Consider the following 15,000-nt stretch of genomic DNA (forward strand, 5'->3'; position numbering starts at 1 on the left):
GGTTGAAGGGGAGAAGCGATAACTAATTCCGTCATTTCTAATTCCTTCTTGCTCCTCATAGCTTTTTTTTTCTCTCCTCCGTCCTCTTCTTTCCCCCTTTATTACTCTCGTCTTTCCATTCTTCCTCCTTTTTCTCTTTCGTCTGGTTATTACAATTTCCTTGGTTTCCCCTTCGTTCTCTGGTCTCCTTCCACTGATACTGTCCCTCTCTCTCTCTCTCTCTCTCTCTCTCTCTCTCTCTCTCTCTCTCTCTCTCTCTCTCTCTCTCTCTGGTTAGCAATAGTAACAATGTGTCTTTGTGAGGGAGTTTAGACTGTCAAGGCAGCCTATTACCCTTTAACCTACCACGCGCGGAGGGGGGAGAGGCAAGCTGGAGGCGTAGGGGGGGGGGGAGAAGAGGAGTAGAGGCCTAAAAGAGGAATGGGGGGGACTTAAGGGAATGGTTGGGGGAGAGGGGAGATTACGAGCGGTGAAGTTAAGGGGTAGGGATATGTAACTGTAAAAAGGGGAGAGGATGAATTGAATGGGAGGGAGAGAGAATGAAATAGAGGGGGGGGAAAGGAAAGAGAGGAGATGGAAGTGGGATGGAAAAACAGAAGATTGAAGGGGAAGGAAAGAGAGGAGATAGAAGGGAAAGGTAAAGGAAGATGAGATAGAACGGGGAAAAAGAAAGAAATAAGGCATAAGAGAAAACTGGGGAGGATGAAATGAAGGATGAATACGGATAAGGAGAGTGAAGGAAGAAAGGATGAGATGGAAAGTAGAGGAAGGAGACAGTGAGATAAAAGAGGCAATGGAAAAGGATGAGACGGAAAGGGAATAGGGGAATAAAGAGGTAAATGTGAGAGGAAGCCACGGAGGAAACTGAAAGTGAGAGTCGTGAAGGGAGCAGAAGGTGCGGAGATGAGGAGGGAAGAAACGAGGAGAGAGGGAGGGAGGGAGGGAGGGAGGGAGGGAGGAAAGAAGGTTAGGAGGCGTAAATATGAGCCGCGAGGAAACACTGGAGGTGAAAGGAAACAGCTGATGGAGAAGAAATGCGAGAATGATGCAGGAAAATATGAAAATCAGAAGAGAGGAAAAGAGAAAAAAATGATAAATCGCAAAAATACATATATGCATAATTAGCGCCAAGACACATCCTGGAGCAAAACATAATATACACACGGGGATAAAACCATTAATCCAGGAGCAAAATACTACTAATTAGCTGCTGCCTCACCTGTCACTCATTAGCAAGGTAAGGTCGCCCGTCACTCCTGATCAAAGCACCTTAGTGACGGGGAGGTGTGACAGGGGATGCGTGGTGGGGTGACGCACACTGTGAGACACGCAGGGTGACGCATGCTGTGTCGTAACGCAGGCAGTGTTACACTCTTGTGATTTTCTTGCCTAATGGTAACGCTTGGTGATATTATTATTATTGTTGTTGTTGTTGTTATTAACATTAATTATTATTATTATTACTATTATTATTATTATTATTATTATTATTATTATTATCATTATTATTATTATCGTTATCATCCTGTTTGATGTTATTATTATCGTTGTTGTTGTTATTGTTGTTGTTGTACATGCAGCAGCAGCAACAACAAGAATAGTAACAGCAGCAGCAACAACAACAGTAGCAACAACAGCAGTAGTAGCAGTAGTATTAGTAGTAGCAGTAGTAGTAGTAGTAGTAGTAGTAGTAGTAGTAGTAGTAGTAGAAGTAGAACTAGTATTAGTAGTAGTAGTAATAGTAGTGGTAGTACAGTAGTAGTAGTATAGCAGCAGTAGTAGTAGTAGCAGCAGTAGTAGTAGTAGTAGTAGTAGTAGTAGTAGTAGTAGTAGTAGTAGTAGTAGTAGAAGTAGAAGTAGTAATATAGCAACAACAGTAACAGCAGCAGCAGCAGCAGCAGCAGCAGCAGCAGCAGCAGCAGCAGTAGCATCAGCAGTAGTAGTAGTAGTAGTAGTAGTAGTAGTAGTAGTAGCAACAGCAGCAGCAGCATCAGCAGTACCAGCAACAACAACAACAACAGCAGCAACAACTGTATGCAGTAATGAAAGTAAAATCAGCGGTAGTGGTGATGATAGTAGTAGCAGTTGTTGTAGGTAGTGAAAGGAAGACAGACATGACCTAGCATTTCAAAACTGGGTCACACTCAGTCTTGACAAGTTTCCCCACACCCAGTGACTCGTAAAGGGGATTGAGGTGGTGGTGGTGCTGGTGGTGCTGGTGGTGCTGGTAGTTGAGTGGCAGACATGAAAGTGGGGTGGGGGGGAATAGCAAAGGGCAGGAAGAGGAAGAGCTAAATTGAAGTGGATGGGCAAAAGGGACGTGGGGAGTTAGATGGAAAAGCGAAAAGCGAAATGTGGTGTGTGGAAATGGGTGGATGAAATGGGTGTGGATAAGTGGATGAAATGGGCGAGGCTCCTTGTTGTGGTGAAACAAGTATGGAGAAACGGAGGAGAAAAATTTAGGGAGGGGAGAAAGGGAGGAAGTGAGACAAAAAAAATATATATATATATAAATAAATAAATAAATAAATAAATAATAAAAAAATAAAAACAAAGATGGAAGGAATAAAAAAAATGGAGGACGTAGGGATGCAGAAACAAAAGAGGGGAGAGAAAAGGAAAGAGGGAGAAGAAAGAATGAGACAGAAATAAAGGTAGGGTGAGGGAAAACGACGGGGTGTGAAAGGAGAACAGAAGCGAAGGGAAGAAGATAGGTAAAATAAAGAAGAGAGGAGAGAGAGAGAGAGAGAGAGGAGGAGAGAGAGAGAGAGAGAGAGAGAGAGAGAGAGAGAGAGAGAGAGAGAGAGAGAGAGAGATAAGGTCATATATTTCCTCATTCTCTCTTATCTTAAAAGTTCACCTAAGCGTGCGTGCGTATACAGGAAGCAGGTAATATATATGAAAGGCGATATATATTTTACCTGTGTCTTAAAGGTTGCGATGACTGGCCGGGTGTTGGGGAGAACGTTTTTAATTCCGTCAGGCAGATAAGGCGTAAACGTGCGTGGTGTGCTGGCAACAATGAAAAAAAAAAAAACCCCTACGTACCCGTTTTTGTATGAGTCAATTACTGTGGTTATCTGCGGAATTTCTCTCTCTCTCTCTCTCTCTCTCTCTCTCTCTCTCTCTCTCTCTCTCTCTCTCTCTCTCTCTCTCTCTCCTTCTCTCTCTCTCTCTCTTTCTCTTGCAGTGACGCATTGCAAATATAATCACTCATGCATATTTTTCATCTTTATAGAAGTAGTATGAGAGGAAGGAGGAGGAGGAGGAGGAGGAGGAGGAGGAGGAGGAGGAGGAGGAGGAGGAGGAGGAAGCTGAGGAATGTTGGGGGTAAGGGTGAGGGAGGGCAAAGTTTCTCTTGACCTATTGTTCCACTGCACATGCTCCTCCTCCTCCTCCTCCTCGTCCTCGTCCTCCTCCTCCTCCTCCTACTCCTCCTTCTCTTTTATGCACTTAAGCTATTATCTCTTTTATTATACCCACCTCCATATATTTTCTTCAGCCTTCCTTCTCTCACAGTGTCATATATTTGACATCCTTCTTACTCTCTCCCTGTGTCCTCCTTTTCCTTAACGCTCCTTCCTTCACACCTATTCTCCACTCTCTCTCTCTCTCTCTCTCTCTCTCTCTCTCTCTCTCTCTCTCTCCTCTCTCTCTCTCTCTCTCTCTCTCTCTCTCTCTCTCTCTCTCTCTGTCACACCTGCATCACTAAAACCAACAGATTTATGGGGTCAATATATTTTTTTTTTCGGTCGCTTTGTTGTCCTCTTACGATGGAGCATACATATAAATATACCTCCTCCCTTTCCCTTCCCCACTTCCTGCCTTCCTTCTCCCTCCTATTCCTCCTGCTGTTCCTTCACCTTCGCTGTGCTGCTGTTGCTTTCCTCAACGCGGCACGTCTTAGCGTCTCACAGCTGTTACACACTTTGGCCTTTACTGCATCTTGAGTGTGCGTGCCGCGCGCGCGTGTGTGTGTGTGTGTGTGTGTGTGTGTGTGTGTGTGTGTGTGTGTGTGTGTGTGTGTGTGTGTGTGTGTGTGTGTGTGTGTGTGCGTGCGTGCGTGCGTGTGTGCGTGTGTAAGAATTATTTATTTTCTCTTTCCTAACGTCACTCCTTTCTGTCTTTCTTCTTTTCTGTCTCTTCCTCCCTCCCTCCCTCCCTCCCTCCCTCCCTCCCTCCTCTCTCTCTCTCTCTCTCTCTCTCTCTCTCTCTCTCTCCTCTCTCTCTCTCTCTCTCTCTCTCTCTCTCTCTCTCTCTCTTACATATTTTCTTCCTGTGTATCTGTTCTTGCACTGCCTATGTGGCCCGGGATAGAAGAAAGACACACCCGCTGCCTCAACTGCACTCAAAAGTCTCCCGCTTTTATTTTCCTCGTTACGCGTCGCTGCTTCTGTCTTCCTCATTCCTTCCATTCCTTTCATAGTTTTTTCTTCTTTCTTTCTTATCACCTATCTTTTTCACGCACTTGTTCTTGAGCGTGTTTACCTTTGAGATTCGGGTGTCATGTGTTACGTCATGCTTGAGAGGAAGAGGAAAGAGGAGAAGGAAGAGAATGGGGGGAGGAGGAGAAGGAGGAGGAGGGAAGCAATGATAAAACGATGCCTGAATGAGAAAGTCAATAAATAAATATCAGCACCCGTTACTTCTCGCTATTTTTTGTGCATTTCTTAATACATCAGGTAGGAAAGGATTAATGTCACGCCTGGTAGGGAAATCAGTACCTGTGAGGATATTACAGTGTTTAAATACCTGCCGTGACGCCCCGTGACGCCCACAGGTAACAGCTCGCTTCCTGCCGCCCCAACTCAGGGGATGTCACCGGGGCTTACCTGTCACCTGAGCTAATTACCTAACGAGCCAAAGGTATTCCTGTTAATTATCCACTTAACACTCAACCGGACTCCACCCCCCTCTCTCTCTCTCTCTCTCTCTCTCTCTCTCTCTCTCTCTCTCTCTCTCTCTCTCTCTCTCTCTCTCTCTCTCTCTTGTTCTCACTTTTTTAATAGCAGCTCTCCTTTTTAACAGCTTCTCTTATTTGTTGTTGTTCCTCTTTTTGTTTGTTGTTGTTGCTGTTGTTGTTATTGCTATAGATGTTGTTGCTGTTGTTGTTTTCTTTCTTTCTTTCTTTTTCCTTTTTTCTTTCTTTCTTCCTTCCTCCTCCTCCTCCTTCTCTTTCGTGTTCTTCCTCATCTTGCATTTTTTTCCTTTTATGAGTAATTTTCCCTTGATAAAAAAACATGCCTTCCTATCGAGTTGAGTGAGGTTCTTTTATGAGTTTCTCCCCTTTCCTGAGGCTGGACCTTCAGGGCGGGGCCTCCGTTCGTCTTGCATCACTCCCCATCACTCTCATCACCCGCGGCTTCATATGAGGCAGCCAAACAACAACCCAGACAGTCAACAGAAGCAGTGCATGTATTGCGTAAAATATACACGAGTGTTTGCTAAGACTTTTATGTAAGTTTGTGTGTTTTATTACTACACTTTTTTCCTCCAATTCTGATATTAAAAGCGGGTAAAAAGAAAGTGTGTAACTCTCCCATTAGATTCCAAATTGTAAATGGTTTGAAGTGTATAGCAACATGCGCAGCTTATGTCGAGTTAATGCTATTATGTTTTTACTTTCATGTGAGAAAGGAAATAAAATATATACTGCAACTACAAATACAGATACTGCCTTATAGAAATTTTACCTCACTCAGGCTTACTAGTAAAAACGAACAACAACAACAAAAAAAAAGTAAATAAACTGGTGACGTTATGACACTTATTTTTTCTCATATTTATCGGTAACACAGACAAAAATGAAGAGAGAAACCATAACATCATAACATTTTCACCTCAAGTCTACATACCACAAAAATTCACGGAAAATTCAGAGCAAGACTGGAACAACACCATAAATCTTTACTTATGTACACCCCATGTCACTCTTCCGTCCCACACACACTCGAAAGCCGCATCTAGCTCCCTTCATAACAATCCACGCATACGTCACTCCTCAGTGCTCGCTCTTCGCATTACCTCCCTCCGATTAGCTAAGGTTTATGTGATCTTGCGAGAAGCACCAGTGGACGCACAATGGAAGGAGGAGGAGGAGACAGGGTGGGGGGTAGGAGAGAACAGAACGGCCCCCCGCTGTCCAGACCTGCAGAGAGTGACACATGACCCCCTTGCGCGACCTCACCTGACCCGCAGTTGCATCAGGTAAGGAGGGAGGGAGGAGGAGGAGGGAATTGAAAGGAGAATGAAAAGGAGGGTACGGACCAAGAGGAGGGAAGTGTAAGAAGGAAGAGGTAGAAAGTGAAAGAGGGAAAAGAGGAGTAAGGAATGCCACGATGAGGGAAGTGAAAGAAGGAAAAAGAGAGGAAAAATAAAAAGGGAGGGAAGGAGGTGCAGGAGGGAGGGTTCAATGCAGAGGTGTGTGGTGAGGTGAGGTGAGGTGAGCTAAGGAGGGGGAGAGGGGTTGACTCAAGCCTCTCGTATCCTCGTCCTCCCTCCCTCGCCCCTACACCTTCCCGCCCCACGGACAGCCAGGTGAGAGTTACAGCCACACTCCAGCAGCCACACCCTCCGCGCCGCCCGGACCCGCGTCGTGTTACTGTTGTTGTCACTGCTGTTGTTTCTCTCGGTTTTTTCGCTTGTACAACCACCACCGCTCGTTTCTCCCATTCACTCCCCTTCCCCCCTTCGCCTCCTGTCGTCTCCTCTCCTCTTCTCTCCTCGTCTCTTCTCTTCCTTCCAAGCCATAACATCAACAGTCTCACCGTCTGCATTTTTTGTCTCTCTTCCTCTCTTTTTTACCACTATTGCTTCAAAATTTCCAGGTTTCTTGAGGCTTTCCATTGCCAGCCTCACGCACCACAGCATGCACGAAAAATACAATAGTGATAATAACACGTGCGTCATGATTATTTTGCTGTCCTTATTTGGCACGGACATAATAAAAAAAAGTTCCTGTACTTGTACGTATCGTGTTACAGTTCTAGTCCAGGTGTGTGTGTGTGTGTGTGTGTGTGTGTGTGTGTGTGTGTGTGTGTGTGTGTGTGTGTGTGTGTGTGTGTGTGTGTGTGTGTGTACAACGTAGACGCAATATAGCTACACATACACACACAAAAAAAAATACTGACTAGCAGAACACACACACACACACACACACACACACACACACACGAACCATCCCTAGATACACTATCAGCACGGCGGGGAAGATTATTTTGGAACGAGAGGAATCCACCTAGCTCACCTGCCTCACCTGCCTCACCTGCCTCATCTCCTCCTTCCTTCTCCCAAACCTGCTGCCTCGCCGCGCCCCGCTGTCCCTTCCCTTCCTGGCCTGCCATATATGCCTCACACTTCCCGGCCTCGCCCCGAGTCGCCTCACACCTCCTGCATCTAGATGGAGCAGGCAGGAATTTGAAGGTCTAGTGGTGGTGGTGCTCGTGTTGGTGGTGGTTGTGGTAGTGATGGTGGTAGTAGTGGTAGTAGTAGTGGTGGTAGGGACATCTAACATTCATGAGGTGTCTGGTGGGCAACCACAATTACTACAAGGCCGGTCGGTCGCTTCCCCTCCCCCAGGTTGTACGGGTGAAGTGAGGTGAGGTTAGGGAGGCAGGCAGGGTGAGGGGAGAAGGGGAGAAAGATGCGCAGGCACGGAAGTGTGTGTGTGGGAGTAGAGGAATTAACAAATGACTCGATGAATATGATTGAGAAACAGATGCACGCACGCGCGCACTCACACACACACAAATACACATTCAAACACACACACACACACACACACACACACACACACACACACACACACACACACACACACACACACACACACACACACACACACACACACACACACACACACACTATAAACGAGGAAGAGACGTGGAAAACAAATATACAAAGAAACGTAAACTTTGGGCACATGAGAGGGAAAAAAAGAAGAAAAAACAGGAAAAAAGAACTTTGATATTAGCGAGGAGGAGGAGGAAGCGGACGAGAAGGAAGGGGAGAACGACGTAGAAGAGGAGGATGATACAAAACATAAAACTTAAACGAAAAAAAAATAATGAAAAAAGAGACAAGTCGTTAAAACAAAGAAGGAAAGAAGAAGAAGAGAGTTAGCAAAGGCGTGGAGGAGTGAGGAGTGAGGAGTGAGGAGTGGGAGGAAGAGGAATGCTGGGAGTGGGCGGGGATGGTAGTGTAGGTACGCCCGGCCTCTCCTTCATGATGATAAGAGGGAACGTAGGTGGCGCCGCTCCAGAGGACCCACAGGTGACCCGCAGGTGGCGAGGACGCGAGGAAGGAGCGGCAAGGTGGTGAGGAAAGATGGCAAGGTAGGCAGGTGGTGAAGATGGAAGCCAGGTAACAAGGTGGTGGTGAAGATGGTACACATGTAGTGGTGAAATATGATCCCCAGGTGGTGAATAAGGAAGGTAGGTGGAGAGATAGTGGAGGAAGTTTGCAGCAAGGGGGTTAGGTGGTGACGGCAGACAGGGGAACATGTAATGAAGATGGTAGGTAGACAGAAGGTAGACGGAGGTGGGATATAATTACAGGTGGTACCCAGGACGGTATCCAGGTAGACAGGTGGTGAGGAATGTGAGAACACCAGTCAGGTAGTATGTTGAGGATGCTGGCTAAACAAACAAGAGTACCTACGAATGAAGGCTGCACTAGTAGTAAATTAAAGGTAGATGAAGGCCAGGTAAGTACACAAGTGGCGCATCAGGTCGTACCTCTTCCAGGTGAACAGCGGCAGGTATCCTAATCTCACCTGACATACTCGTGTGCTAATGATGATACCTTTTGAGGACGGCGAGGGCGGCTTACACAGGTGAATATTATATGGGCTGCTTACAGGTACTGCTCAAAAAGGTAGTGGGGGCCGTTGGGGATGGATGAGAGTGCGTGGCGGTGGGTAGATGGGTGGAGTGAGGAGGAAGTGGGAGGGTGGAGATGGAGAGATGGAGGTGTATCGTCCTGGCGGTGGAGCAGGTTCTAGTGGCAGGTGGTTGGGAACGGAGAGGCAACCCAGGTGGCAAGAGGTATGCAAGTTGAAGGAGGAGGAGGAAGATGAGGAGGAGGTGCAGGAGGGGAGGAATGTGGAGGAGTGAGGGGAGGAGAGAAGGACTCAAGCAAGCAAGTACGTAGATAATATGAAGTCATTGTAATAAGACAGAAAAAAAGACCAAAGAAATATGAGAAAGTGGAAATGGAGAATGAAAGTAAGCAAGTGCGTAGGCGATAGTGGAGAGAGAGAGAGAAAAAAAGGTAGTAGTAATAAGAAAAAGAGCAAGAAAAGCAGGTATATGAGAAAGTGGAATCGGAGAAAGGAGGGGCGAATGCTGGCGAGGAGGAGAACAGGATGGAAGAGGAGTAAGGAGATTGAGAGAAAGGCGCAGGCAGACAAGTAAATACGTGCATGACTATAAAGTTACTGTAAGAAGAAGAAGAAAGAAAAAAAAATATGAGAAAGCGGAGTAAGCGATAAGAAGAAATGGAGAACATTGAAAAGAAGAAGGGAAATGAGGAGGGAAAAAGACAAAAAGACAGCAGATAATATAGATGCTGATAAAAAAAAAAAAAAACATCACTAAAAGAAAATGTACATGAGAAAGTGAACCAGAAACGCAAGCAGGCAGAAAAAAAAAGGCCAAGAGAGAATTAAATCAGAAAAAAAGAGAAAACAAAATAATAGCAAATAGGAACAAAAGGAAAGAGAAAGAGAGAGAGAAAAAAAAGAGAAGGGTATGGGACATCAGAAAGAGGTATGGGCCAAGCCAAATGAGGGAGTGAAGGATGGGATGGGAGGGGAAGGGGCAGGTAGGGGGAAAAGAGAGAGGGAAGGAGGGAGGGAGGGTGAAACTGTCCTAGCTGGAGGGTAAGAGCAGGAAGGAGGGAGAGAGGGATGGAGGGAAGGAGGGAGGGAACCAGGTATGCGGCGAAGGTGAGCAGGTCAGTGGAGGGGGCAAAGGGAGGGGCAGTGAAGGTGTGTGTACGTTCCTCGACCCATCTCTCTCTCTCTCTCTCTCTCTCTCTCTCTCTCTCTCTCTCTCTCTCTCTCTCTCTCTCTCTCTCTCTCTCTCTGCTTTGTTTATCCTCCCTATGTAGCCATGTTTACCCTCTAATGAAGTTTAACATCCTATAGCAACAGGGAAGAAGAGGAGAGGGGGAGGGGAGGAGGAGCAGCGTAAAGAGATTAATGAAGACTTAATTGTATATTTACACATTCATAATCGAATCCCATACCAGACATGGCTTCCAATTAGAGATATCACGACTTCTATTTCATGATTTTAGGCTAAGCACACACACACACACACACACACACACACACACACACACACACACACACACACACACACACACACGTGGATGTAGTAGTAGTAGTAGCAGTAGTAGTGATGGTGGTGGTGGTGGTGGTGGTGATGGTGATAGTAGTAGTAATAGCAGCAGCAGTAGTAGTAAGAGAGGGGCAGAGGGCATCGTACACTCACAGCGCGGCCGTGGGAGTAGAGTAGAGAGAAGGGGGCGGGGAGGGTGGGGAGTGTGACGTCACGCTGGAGGTAAACAAGAAGGGGTTAACGTGCCAGGTGATGGTAAACAAGAAACCTACTACACCTTTTTGTTTTGATGTATGTGTGTGTGTGTGTGTGTGTGTGTGTGTGTGTGTGTGTGTGTGTGTGTGTACTGTCATTGAGTACAGATTCCCACATACAATATCCGGCTTCAGTTTATGTTTCTCGGTTATCTCGCAAGGCAGCGCGGCGAGACCACACGACTGATTACGTCACGGCGAAGGAGACACAATAAACTGTTTAAACGTCTCCGGCACTGATTCTGACTCGAATTTGCAGTTACGTCACCAGTGCGGACTCCGGACGCTGCAGTTACGTCACTTTGCGGACTCAGTGCCATACAGTGAGGAAACAAAGTGCGGTGTGCCGAATCAACAGAACGGATCGACCTGTCAGAAGCCGAACAAGTTGTGAGCGGAAGCCTCAGAAAGCAACCCAAGCGTGGCCCTCGGAGGGTTCTGATCCGCGACAGGGGATCTGATGACAAAATAAAGCAGTGATAACAAAGCTGAAACACGTAATAGAAGTTTGATTGATTAAGGTCAAGAAGCCATAAAAAAAAAAAAAAACTTGCCAAAAAGATGTTAAGGGTGTTCGTACCCTATCTGAAAATAAAACATTTGTAGTTAATTAAACGTAACTCAGATCACAATTGTCATTACTACGATTACTACCACCACCACAACCATCACCATTACTGCTACCTTAAAATCACTTGGAGTTAATGAAATGTTCCTCAGATTACTACTACCACCACCAGAACCACCAGCACCAATTCTACTGCCACTACCACTGCTACAGCTGCTACCGTTACTAGTACTGTCGTTATTGTTGGTGCTGTACTTCTACTTACACCACTAACACCGCTAGCCTTCCGTCACCGTCATCATACCATCGACGACACAATGGCCAGGTCTTTCACCTTGAGAGCAGCAGGTCGATTTAATACTAAGATGAGGCAACCGTTGTCATAATCACCCTCCACACCCACTCCTCTCATCTCTCCCCGGCACTCCTCCCTTCTCTCGCCTCATCCTTCTCATTCGTTATCATTCCTCATCCTTCACAGTCCTTCCTTCCTCAGCACTCTTTTCGTAGACTCTCTCCTTTTTTTTTTTTCCTTTCCCTTTGATCCACAGAACGAGTAACTCCTGCATTAATTTCCATTGTGTTCGACGTTTTTCCTCAGTCTCACTCCTGTCACCCGCGGATAATCTTATTGGAAAACCTGCCAGGTGATAGATCGAGGAACTGAGATTGAGGGAAAACACAAAACACAGTGGAAATTAATGCAGAAGTTACTCGGTGTGTAGGTATAATCATGGTCATAGATCGAGCAACACACCGCAGTCACCTCTGTGTTTAGCGTCTTTCCACCAAACCCTTGTCTTTGATGCGTTGATAGTCTTATTACAGAACATAGCAGGTTGTAGATCGATGACTTGGCATTGAGAACAGACGCTGAAACAATGTAGGTGAGTGTGATGTTGCTTGACTTCTGACCATGACCGTTCCTACAAAATACCAATCTCCATCTCTCCTTCCTCCTCTCTTTCTCTCTCCTCCCTGCACGTTTTCTTAGCGCACACAAGACATAATCCTTCATTCACATCATCTGGAGGTCACACACATCAGGCCGCAGTACGTACAGCACCCTGCCAGGTCACACTATATGGAGTGACATGTGTTGTAATAAGGAGTCTGCACGTAAAAAAAGGAAGTAGCAACAAACCTTCATGGGTCCTAATGAGGTCGTTGGGGGGTGTTCGACTCTTGACCAGCAGGGGCACAGGAAACGCAGGTAACAGTGCAGGTGTTTATTCACAGAAGGTGTGAACAGAAGGCTGGAGGTAGGTGATCTCTCGGCGCCAGGCCGCGCACTTCAACTTAACACTTATGACTGAAGCCTAGCTCGTTCACTCATACACGTATTCATGCCTCACACAAGTCTCGCTCATTCACTCGTTCACACAACTAGCTAACAACCACACACCTCCCCCGAGACATAAGGAAGATTCCTTATCTTTGTTATGGCTACCGTAACACATGAAACAAAGTTACAATGATTGAAGTACAGAAAACACGGTACATATACACAAAACAAACACAGCGTACAATGAACACGTACGACTAATCGTAGGTGCTACGGTGCCACCGCACCTGCAGTCGTCTCGGCTCCCTACGCTGTCGGCTGCTTCGACGCTCTGGTTGCTCTCGGCCACGGTGTACCCCGTTACCCTGATGCTCCGGGCTGCCGGGATGGTGGTGTTCCTCGTGACCCTGATGCTGAAGCGCTGCACCGCCATGAGCGGTGTGCTGCTCGACAGGAAGGGGAGCAAGAGGTCTGTGTGGGCGTAGGTGTCTTCTATTACGCCACATCACGCGACCGCTGCCCATCTTGATGAGGTAGTCTCTCCTTCGCCCAACAGCCACGATGACACCCAGGCGATCCCAGAGGCCTGTCGTGTGATCTTGAACGTCGACGTGGCCACCGAGGTGCAGGAGAGGAAGAGTACGGGCGGACGCGTCGTGGCGAAGTTTCGCTTTCTTCCTCAGTCGCTCTGCCTTGGCGTCGCACTCATCAGCAGCGCGCTGCCACTGCTGAGCGTATGAGCGATGATGAGCCGGGACACAGGACCTCATAGGATGACCGAAGAGGACTTGTGCTGGTGATCGCCCTTCCGCCCTCGGAGTGTTGCGCAGTTCCAGCAACCCGCGAGCGAACGCATCCTCGTCCAGGTGTCCCTGCTGTGTGGTCGTGAGGATCAGCTTCTTCACGGACTTGACCGCTGCCTCGGCGTGACCATTGGAGCGTGGATAATGAGGTGAAGATACACGATGCTCCACCCCCCATCGAGCCAGGAAGCGCCGTACCGATGAAGAAGTGAACTGCGGTCCACCGTCAGTCCTCAGGAGAACAGGCACGCCCGTGTCGGCGAACACACCCCGAAGGACACGAACGAGCTGATCAGCCGATGCTGGACGTGAGCATGCAGACACGTGAGGCCACCCAGACAAGCGATCTACATACACGAGGTATGTACGGCCTGCTGCGTGGAAGTAGTCTGCAGAAACTGACTCAAACACCCTGCTGGGTGTGTCCGTGTCCTGCCAGAGAGGTTCGTTGGCTTGGCTTGGTAGGAGTGGACGGCATAGTGAGCATCCAGAAACGACGTTCTCAACGTCTCTGTCCATACCAGGCCAGTACACCGTTTGTCGGGCCCGTCGCTTGGTGCGCTCCATCCCCTGATGACTGTCATGGAGTCGCTCTAGTGTTTCTCGGCGGAGGCTGTGAGGAATAAGAAGCCTCGGCCCGTAAACCACCAGGTCGTCGTCTACGGCCAGCAGACTGCGCACCGGCCAGTACGTACGCAAGCGGTGATCGAGGTCGTGGCAATGATCAGGGAAGCCCTCGATGATGACGTTCTTGAGCAAGCAGTACTCCCCGTCTCTTGCTGCTGCGGCACGTACCATTTCCACAGTCTGATCCTGGAGTGGTGCTAAGCGGACGCCGTCCTCATTGGTGGCAGATAACGCTGAGATGACCGCTGAGTGGAGAGGGTCGAGGTCACCAGAAGTAGCAGCATCCTCTTCCTCCACTGGGTCCTGTACTGGAGCACGTGAGAGGGCGTCGGGCACACAGTGTGTCGATCCCTTCGTTGGGTCGTAGGAATGAGGCCAGCTGATCACTTCTGTGGGCGTAGATAGAGGTGGCTGCGAGGCGGTCGGGTACTTGATGGAGCTGTTGCCGGTGTGCTGTTCTTCCCTGCGTAGCGGTCGGATTTGAGCCGGAAAATCTTCGGGGAGGATTCCGAGAGCGATGGAATCGTACCAGCTAAGCAGCGCCCCCTTCACCTCCTTCACCACGCTCACAACAGTCTCAGCTTCCCTGTCGCCCAGTTGCAAGTGCGACGAGAAAGTTCCTACACAGGTGAGGGGGTGATTACCGGCAGCATAAAGTCCATCACCATCAGCGGGCGCCAAGCTGGAGGGCGGGATTCCAAGGAGTGTTGCCGTGTCGAGGCCAATAACGGTCGTTTCGGCCCCAGAGTCAGGAGTCCACGTAATCTTGTCTCTTCCAGCGGGATGTGTGGCGGTAATGAGCACCTGGGGCGCAGGTCGTGCCGTCACCGTCTTTGTGTATACGCCTGATAAGAGCTGGTATACACTGGCACTGGCTCCCCGCCTCGGGCCTGCACCGCGATGAGGAGAGACAGTTGAGGAACTCCTCGAAGCTCCTCGTCGTTTCCTCACTGTCTGCTGACATACACTCGCAAAATGCCCTCTTTTCCCGCAGTTACGACACACTTTATCTATTGCCTGGCATCCCCTTTTGTCACTGCGACAATCTTTGCCACAACGATAACAGCCCGTGGGGCTTGAGCCCCCGAAACTGCCCTTCCTGTAGTTCGAGACAGCGTTC

General features: G+C 48.0%; 1 protein-coding gene across 1 annotated transcript in view; it reads left to right on the forward strand.

Annotated features, from left to right (window-relative positions):
• Positions 1–7,862, forward strand: part of LOC135106405 (uncharacterized) — a 64,335-nt gene extending 56,473 nt beyond the window's left edge. The window contains exon 3 of the mRNA XM_064015403.1: positions 5,297–7,862. Coding sequence (XP_063871473.1) covers positions 5,297–5,448 — 152 coding nt within the window. The 3' untranslated portion in view covers positions 5,449–7,862. The remainder of the gene's footprint in view (positions 1–5,296) is intronic.
• Positions 7,863–15,000: the final 7,138 nt, after the last annotated feature.

Source organism: Scylla paramamosain, chromosome 13, assembly GCF_035594125.1.
Source record: "Scylla paramamosain isolate STU-SP2022 chromosome 13, ASM3559412v1, whole genome shotgun sequence".
In the NCBI taxonomy this organism is placed as follows: domain Eukaryota; kingdom Metazoa; phylum Arthropoda; class Malacostraca; order Decapoda; family Portunidae; genus Scylla; species Scylla paramamosain.